General features: G+C 43.0%; 1 protein-coding gene across 1 annotated transcript in view; it reads right to left on the reverse strand.

Annotated features, from left to right (window-relative positions):
- Window positions 1-9,073, reverse strand: part of Mccc2 (methylcrotonyl-CoA carboxylase subunit 2) — a 30,439-nt gene extending 21,366 nt beyond the window's left edge. Inside the window, exons 1-7 of the mRNA XM_089547888.1 lie at window positions 8,844-9,073; window positions 8,631-8,697; window positions 8,203-8,287; window positions 7,915-8,013; window positions 5,359-5,486; window positions 2,761-2,873; window positions 1,883-1,996 (exon numbers count right to left, since the gene is read on the reverse strand). Of these exons, the coding sequence (XP_089404014.1) occupies window positions 1,883-1,996; window positions 2,761-2,873; window positions 5,359-5,486; window positions 7,915-8,013; window positions 8,203-8,287; window positions 8,631-8,697; window positions 8,844-8,975 (738 nt within the window). The 5' untranslated portion in view covers window positions 8,976-9,073. The remainder of the gene's footprint in view (window positions 1-1,882; window positions 1,997-2,760; window positions 2,874-5,358; window positions 5,487-7,914; window positions 8,014-8,202; window positions 8,288-8,630; window positions 8,698-8,843) is intronic.
- Between the last annotated feature and the right edge of the window lie 109 nt (window positions 9,074-9,182).

Below are 9,182 nucleotides of genomic sequence, written 5' to 3' on the forward strand. Positions count from 1 at the left end.
TCTAAGAAATTTGGATTCAAAGTTGAAATAGTTTTTCCCGCCGCTCTGATTCAAACTTGGGATTCTGCTATGACGACACAGAACTAAGTGACGTGAAACATGACATTCACATGACGTAACGCAGACTCCGTGATTTCTGGCGGCCAGCAGTGCGGCCCAGCAGTAGCCGAAAAGAAAGCTACCGCCGGCCGCACGTTGAAGGCATCTATCGGCTATTGCGGCCGTCGCTTCGTTTACATTTGCACCAGCGTTACAATGGATCCCGTTCTCGAAGTCGTCAATGAAGTTCTCGCAAATAGACGCCTTTAGCATACCGTGTACCTTGTTACCGTTAGCGGAATACCGGGAGCCCCCATACCGCTGAGAGCAAGCGCTGATTGGTCCCGGCGCTGCAGGAGCGCGCGTAGCTATCGGGTACGTGGCGCCATCTGGCGACGTCAAGGAGATTTGCGCATGCATTTGCTGCGCCTCAGTGATTCGTAGCTTCTCGTGTCCTAGTGTTGCTAGAACTATTGGTTCTAGCAACACTGTTTTGTCCTATGACGCCATGAAGCTTGTACTTGCGAGTTTGGCCTGTGGCGGCGATACCTGTATTCTGGTTCTTGCTCTTTTCTATGTTACAGGAGCTTTGTTGTCAGTATGAATGGCGTTTTTGTAATCAGGAGCTGGTATTCTGTCGATGCAAGCCAACTTCAATTTCTCCTCAGTGTCCCTTTAAAATAGCGAAAGACAAATGCAAGGAGAAGAATGGATGCATCAAAGCAAACCTGTCTATGTCACTTTGTCTGCCTTTCTGTAACCTTGTCCTTTTCCAGCCCCACTTAAAGTAATTTTTAAACAAGCACTCATCTACATTCGAAGGTAACAGTCCTAAACTCAGTCTGTTAATGCTGATTTGCCTATCACAGTACATTGAGCCTAGCACAGTATACTGGGGACCTCTGGAATTCACACATGAAAAGAATGATGAGAGACAGTTAGCACAGATTAACTGATGGTGTTTGGTTAAAATGGCACAGAGCCAATTAATGATAGCCGGGTGTTGATATATGTATATTAATGCAGTTGACTCTCTTTAAAAGAACACTAAGGACAACTTCATTCAATTGTTGTTCTAAGTAAAAATCTATGCCTCTTTCTGGGTAAGCTGACACTTGACATACTGGCAAATGACATATTGATTGCTGAGAAAATTGATTAAAAATTTTTCCTGCCACTGAACAGCAGCGTACACTAGCGTCTGAGATCCGCACTTAACACTCCGCAGTGTACTTGGAAAATTGGCTGATGATGGCGACACCTGTATTTCATTTTTTTTGCTCTTTTTCTACCTTACAAAAGCTTCATATATGGCGAGAGTAGGCTATTTGTAATTATAAAGCAGTACGCAATCTACTGATACAAGACAACTTCAATTTGTCCTCAGTGTCCCATTAAAATGAACTGTACTAAACCGTACTGAGTAGACATATACCACCACTTAATATTTCTTGCAGGTTCAAACAAGCACAGTGGAACCCTGCTATAATAAACTCGGATATAGTAAACACTCGGATATAATAAAAGTGAAACTGCGGTCCCATTTTGCCTTCCATAGACGACTGTACATTTTTTTCGTTTATATTAAAGATTTTTTTACAAGAAACGGCTATAGCAAAGAGCGTCTGGCCGTGATGGCACGCGTGAAGTAGATGGTCACGAGGCCAACATCCGGAGGCAAAATAATACCAAAAACAATACAACGACACTTTTTTTTTTAGAAGGCTTCACCACCAAGCTCATGAGCGCGAGGAGAAGCCAACTTTTCGACGGCCGTAGGCGTGAGGCAAAGAGCGCGGCGCGCACGGGAAAAAAAAAAAAAAAAGCAGCATGCAGCTCTCACCAGTGGAGGTCCTGCCAGAAAAATGGTCGCTTGCTTCCGTACAATGACAGCCTCATCGGACATGGCAGGCACATACGCTCCTCCTGCAGTGCAGCTTCCTAGCACAACAGCGATCTATATCACAGAGAGAAAGAAGCAGGCATCAGACACAAAGAGCGCATGGTGACCAACATTGCCACATTGCACAGGTGTGAGCTGACATGGCTTTTCAGAAACAATGGCACTCAAATGAGGACGCTCCACAAATAAGTGCCTCACCTGCACAAATATAATGAGTTCCCCCCCCCTCCCCCTCAAATCATCAGCTTCAGAACCTGCCTTGTGTTACATATTCAGAACCAAGCTACGAATAATAGAGCACCTTTTTTTCACTCTTTTTCGAGATACCTGCAACAAGCTCACCCACTAGGCTCATCACCTTCAAGGAGAAGACAACTTCTCAACAATGAGACGAAGCAAGCATCACAACCTGGCTGCAGAGAGGGACTACAGACGTGAAAAGAAGGTGGCGTGGGACTATGAAACAGCCAGGTAGGATAGGAAAGAAAGAAAGGTAGAATGGGAACAGAACTATGCTGCACAACGGCCACTTCTGTGCAAAAGACTTCGTGCATTAACACATAGGAGGCTTTGCAGCTCTCAATTTTGTCGCGTGCACTTCTGAAATGGCGCCTCTTGAATTAGGCTGACGACACGGAAGTGCAACAACAAGAAACCATACAAACAGCCCTGCGGTTTAAAGGTAGCTAAGCCTAAACGTGGCTAAGCCTAACTGAAGGTGGCTAAGCCTAACTGAAACCTCAATGGATTATACAGGCAGAGCGATAGCTACCCAGCTAAATACAAGAACAGTTATTAAGAGACTTGCGAAGCCATACCTGGGGAATGCCTTGAGCAGACATATTAGCCTGGTTGTAGAAACTGCGTCCAAAGTGCATCACATCAGGGAATACCTCTGCTTGCTTCGGCAGAAACGCTCCACCGGAGTCAACTGTGTCAGACCAAGGAAAAATGATGAGCGGGATACACTGCAGGGTGGTAGCCCTGGGTTTTTACCCCAGCTGCCCAAGATATAAGATCATGTACTTACAGAAAAGCAAGAGCCTGAATTGTTTTTATAATAAGACAAAAAGGAAAAAGGAAATAGAAAATTGAGGGTATTAAAAAAAGAAGGTGGTTCAGCAGGACACGTTGTAAATAGAAGATAGAGTAAGGACTCAGCAGTAATTCTGCGTGAACTACAATAAGAAAAATCAAGCAAGCAACTCGCATAAGCATGACTGGTGCTGCTTCTAAAATTGTTGTTGAAGAAAGATTAAGTACCACTAACATTCATACTGTCCCCTAGAACTAGATATCCTATGGGAGAAGCTGGAAAAGAGCAGAGCTACCTCTGGCCATTACTGGAGCAAACCACATACCCTAGTGCTAATAATGCCTTAGAAACAAGTTAAAGGTGCACTAGAGAGGAATCTGAACTCGTATTTTTACCACTGTAATTCGATCTACACGTTCCGGGCATTCTTGGAAACTTCGAATTATTGCCCTGTGCGGCCGATTTTCCTATTTTAAATCTGATTAACGTCAGGCTCCCACCCCCTTTTTTTTTAATTCACCGCAAATGGTGGGAGGAGTCGACCAACTTTTCACCCAGTCCCGTGGCGGCTTGCCACTCTGCCATCGGCGGAGTGATACGTAGTGATGGGCGAAAGTAAAGAGCCCACGCGTATTTTTATTTCCGTGAGCCTAATTTGCAGCTATGTAGACTGTGACTAGACCTACTTATTCACAGAAACCTAAAAGAAACAAAATAAAAGCGAAAGCAAAGTCGCCACGCGACTGCCTGAAATGCGTTGGTCGACTCCTCCCACCAATTGCGGGGAATTCAAAAAAAGAAAAGACGGGAGCCGGATGTCAATCCGATTTAATTAGGGAGGTCGGCCACGCAGGGCAATAATCAAAGTTTCTAAGAATGCTAGGAACGTATAGATCGAGTTCCCGAGGCAAAAAGACAAGTTCAGATTCCTCTTCAGTGCACCTTTAAGTCTAGTCCAACATTTGTGACACTGATAAAAATTCCTACACAAAGAACACATTCACAAACCTAGAAAGGAAATGCTCTCAGCTTGAAAACTACAAGCTGTGCTACATCTACAACACTGGGTGCTTTGGAAGCCAGTGTCAAAGATGCTTGCTTTCAAGCATGCTGTTTCGGAAGCACTCTCCATCCTAACATGTGGCCACTGAACTTCTATTATACGCACACTAAGCCCACATGTAAAAGATTGAAGACAAAAGCTGCTCTGCTTTTGTTTTCCCCTTGTATTAAAAAGATGAAGGAGAAGGGGGCAGGTGATTATCGCTCAAGAAAAATCAACAGGTAAACGTGAGATAGCGAGAAAACAGTATCATCATCACATGATAGTTGGCAAATCCTTGGAGGGATTGATATAAAATGGTGAAAGATTATGGTGAAAATGGCAAAACCTTGCTTTATATTCATAGCATTAGCACTACAGTTTGCAAAAAAAAAAAAAAAATAATTAAACACACAACTACACAAAATGAGATGAAGCAGTGTTCTATGGTGAAACTTTGATACTGTCATCCCGCTAAATAACCACATACTGGTTATACATAAACCGTTCTTAAAAGCCTCATGTTTTTCACATGGAAAGAGTTCATTAGGTTTCATTAACTTCTACACTTTCTTCAATGCGTGTTCTGACATAAAAGAGAGTCCAAAATTAAAGTAGTACTACCTTTACATCGAGTGGAATGGAGGGACGTTAACAGCCCTCAGAGCATACATGCACAAAAAAAAAAAAAAATCGCAAACTGAATTGTCAACTGTGGGCTTCAACATTATGAAGTGACACATAGGCTATGAGCAACGATGAAGCGGAGGGTGCCGAATTAACTTAAAAGACTTTTTTTCTTCCTGCTGAGACTGCAGTTATTTTCAGCATCTCAGTTCTGCCCACATGCAGCCTCTGATATGCTCACTTATCATTGTTTTCAGCATAAGCACAGATGAAAACAAGCATGTGTAGAGTTAAAAAAAAAACTTCTTAGAATGTTTGATCACATTTGTGTTGCAACTGTTAGGGAACATACATCACGCTTTTAATGGCACTAATAAAGATTACAATCCTTCATTAGAAATTGGAAATCATCTGTCAGTATGCTAGTCCTTATCCAAAGCTCGACTAGTACACTATATTACCCATATGAACACAATTCATGACATTCCCGCAGACACAAATCCAGTTTTGCTTCCAAGGTTTAAACCTCAGACACGACTGCTGAATGTTATGAATAACTTTTCCCAGGCAAGCCTTTTACTTGAGTGAATAGACAAAAATGAGAGCCCAAAAAAGAAACACAAGCTACCAGGCTTTCTGCACTGTCCCATAGCAAAGAGATGATAATCATAGCTACACCACCCCACTGCAAGTCAGCAGATGCACACTCACCCAGATAAATGCAAGGGAGATTGTTCTGCTGAGCAATTTCCTGTGCCCGCAGCTGTTTCTTCACAGTCAAGGGGTAGTAAGTGCCACCTTTCACGGTGGCATCATTGCCAAAAATCATGCACTCTGTCCTGCACGAAGGAAAGAAAGCAAAAGAGAAACAGCGCACACCAGGTTAGCACTGAGATCTACCCCGGACAAAGTAACCGGGCCGATTTTCTTGGCACCCTTTTGCTTTAAGTGAGCATCCATGCAGTGCATTTACACATTTACCAATATCAATGAGAGAAAAGCGGCCTTTTCCAGCACCACTGGGTCATCATAGTCACCGGAGGTGATAACAGTAAAAGCTACTATAACAATGTCAACAATAGCCAATGTCTACATCAACTCATTCCATGAAACTATGCATGCATTATTTATTTATTTAAGAAATGCTGCAGGTCCTAAGTGGGCCCTAGCAGGAGGGGCGAAAAGAATACAGCATTGTGAATATGAATTCATCGCATGAAACATAAGTAAGCAAAATACAATGAGACGTGTTCAACTCTTACAAACTCTTGTTCAACTCTTGCCATCTGTTTCCAGTGTCTCTAAGAAGCAAGGGACACTCTTTATTTAGCTTTCAAGACTATCAGAAAAATGTGCAATGCATGATTTCATCACTCTACGTAGAGGAAGTTGTATAGGTTAGTGTCCCAAGACCTATACAAACTCTCTGGACTAAATTTGACCACTGGGGCTTCTTTAACATGCACTGACACCCGCACATGGGTGTGTTTGCAGTTCACCTCCATCATGATGCAGCCGTGATGGCCTCGATCTGACCTCAGACCTTGGGCTCAACAGTCGAATTTCATTGCTACCACACCAGGTATCATTGACGATTAGGAAATTACTGCCAATTTGTGCGATAAGTACTACACTTTCTATATTCGTGAAGTATGCAAACACACTGGAATCAAAAAGAAGTCAAAATGAAAAAAAAAGAAACAAAAGAGTAAGTGTGAGTGGGTGAGCATGCATGGGAATGGGTGGATGAGCATGCAGGTGGGCAAGTGGTTATGCGTGCAGATGAGTGTGGGAGTTAATGAGTGAGAATGAATGAGTAAGGGATGAGTGTGTAGGTGAGTGAGAGTGAGTGAGTGGAGTTTACAGTTGAGTGCGTGAGTGAGAGTGAGCGAGAGAGAGAGTGAGTGTCAGCTTGTGAGGAGTCTGATCAGAGAAGCGATTTTCACTTATCTCAAAACAACACTAATCTCAAAAACGAGAACACAAGCAAACAGTAACCTTAAAGGAACACTGAGGAAATCCCAATTCAATTTTTGTTCTTAGTAAAAATCAATTCTTTGACCTTTCCTGGCTATGTTTATGTTTGCACGGCTGCAAAAGGCATATTTATTCCCGAGAAAACCACATCTGAAAATCTTTCCACCATTCAACTCAAACTTGTGGCATCTACGCTAAAAAGGACTCTGTGACACTGTTTTGAAGTGAATGGAAGTGCAGCCTAGCCTATCGGATCGGTGCCCAAAAAACTGTCAACACACCACAGTTTACTAGCGAGATCAGTCAGAAATGACGACACCTTTAGCCTTATCTAGGAAATAAAACCTCAATTTTCAGTGAAAGCAGTATCTTTGTGACTGGAATGGAGTAATCTCTCGACACAGGCCAACTTCCATTTATTCCCCGAGTCCCTTTAAAGCCTAATAGCCCGCGATCTCAAGAAATCCACCCTACTTATTGATGCAGTCTGCCATAGGATGATAATGAGCAGACAAGGGTAGGAAAATGAGGGGCTCATTATGACATGCATGAAGGAAGCCAACAGTTACTGAAACCAAGGAAGGTATAGGGGAATTTTTCTGTTTTTTTCTTTGTGCTGGAAATCAATGGGAAATTCGTAGCGTAATCGTTTTACGGCTGAAAGATATTTGATAGAAAGCAGAAGAAAAAACAGCCACCTGTCGCCGGTGGGATTCGAACCCACGACCTTCGAATGCTCTACCAACTGAGCTACGGTAGCGAATGTCCAATCTTCTGCTTTCGGGGGTGTTTATGTTTCATGTAAAGTAACCTTGAGAGTGTTTACCAGCGCCACCCTTTCCTCCTAGTTTCTTATCAATTATCTTTCAGTCATAAATTTATTACACTAGTAATTTAATCACTGATTACCACCACAAATAAAAAGAAATATATAAACATTCCCTTATACCTTCGTTGGCTTTGGTAACTGATGGCTTCCTTCGTGTATAGGATAATAGGCATAGAAACCACAAAGGCTGCCCAGTGCCAGTAACATGGGGTTTAACGTCCCGAAGCAACTGAGGCTATGAGGGACGCCGTAGTGAAGGGCTCTGGAAATTTCGACCACCTGGGGTTCTTTAACGTGCACTGACATCGCACAGTACAGGGGGCTCTAGAATTTCGCCTCCATCGAAATTCGACCGCCGCAGCCGGCATCAAACCCACGTCTTTCAGATCAGCAGTCGAGCGCCATGGCCATTGAGCCACTGCGGCGGATGGAGCACACAATTATCGAAACCAAATGCTTACCCGCAAACCCTACCAATGCCTGTGATAATACCAGCGGCTGGAACGCTGTCTTCATAAACATTGTAAGCAGCAAGCTGAGACAGCTCCAGAAATGGGCTCCTGTAATGAAAGGATAGAGTTCGCAACATTTCAAAGTGAACCTTTAATACGAATTGAGTTAATACTTGAAACCCAACACAAACAAGAAAAGAACATAGCAAAAGTGCACTTTCCCTATTAAAATGAACTTTGCCTTTTTTCGTGGCCATTCATGTTGCACTTTACCTGTTGCTGCAAATGCCGACTTACCCGGGGTCAAGTAAAGTGTCTATTCTGTCTCTAACTAGAAGCTTGCCCTTTGATGTGTGTCGCTTGATTGCTTTTTCGCCTCCTCCTGCGAAAAATGTGGGAAAACAGTGAGAAAGACGGTTTCTTATTTCTTCTAAAAATATTAACTAATGTCAAGGTTCTTCACACAAGGTGATAAGAAACTTATTTCATATGAACGTGAACAATGTAAAAAATGTACATGGGAAACATATTAATTGTAATTAAAGGATGCCGAGCAAAAAAAGAACATTCAGGGAGTTATTGCAGATCCCAATTCACATTACATAGCCGGGTCTTTGGAAACAGCTTAACTAAGAATTTTGGAATTTGAGCCGTATAAAAAACTCTGTCAAGTACTCCAACGCAGCTTCACAAAGTAAAATGGGAAAGGATGAAAGCTTTCTTACCTTTCGTAATCTCTTCAACAGTGCTCCTTAGCTTGTCAACCAGCGCTTTCATGCGCCCGTAATTTTCCTTGAAAAGTAAGTTCAGAGCATCCACATTATGTGCCAACCCACAACAGCAAAATAAAAGCGAACTCCACGAAAACTCGAGCGATGGTGGCATGGATGGCGTGAGGTACGGCGTGACCATACGTCAAGACGATGTCATGCACTCACCTGAAATTCGGGCGAATTCCTATTCTGTGGGGTACCGATTGTGCTGACGGCATCGAGATGATAGCTTCTATGCCTTCGTGAGATGTGCTTCGCATGCGTTAAGACGCACCGGCTACAACGACTCAAATACATAGCGAAAACTTCAAGAGGCTCTTATGCAGTCTTATGAGATCGCCTGAGGCTGCCGGTGCTAAGCGGAGAAACGAAAGCAGCCGAGAAAAATTGATGTCGATGTCAATCGATCAGTGGGATCAGCGTGGTTGGGCTTCAACAAGTAAACTTTCTGCGCTTAATTACAATAACTTACAAATAAAGATATCATCATAGGTGTTGTGCCTT

Source organism: Amblyomma mixtum, chromosome 6 (assembly GCF_055824585.1).
Source record: "Amblyomma mixtum isolate Tamu chromosome 6, ASM5582458v1, whole genome shotgun sequence".
NCBI lineage: Eukaryota > Metazoa > Arthropoda > Arachnida > Ixodida > Ixodidae > Amblyomma > Amblyomma mixtum.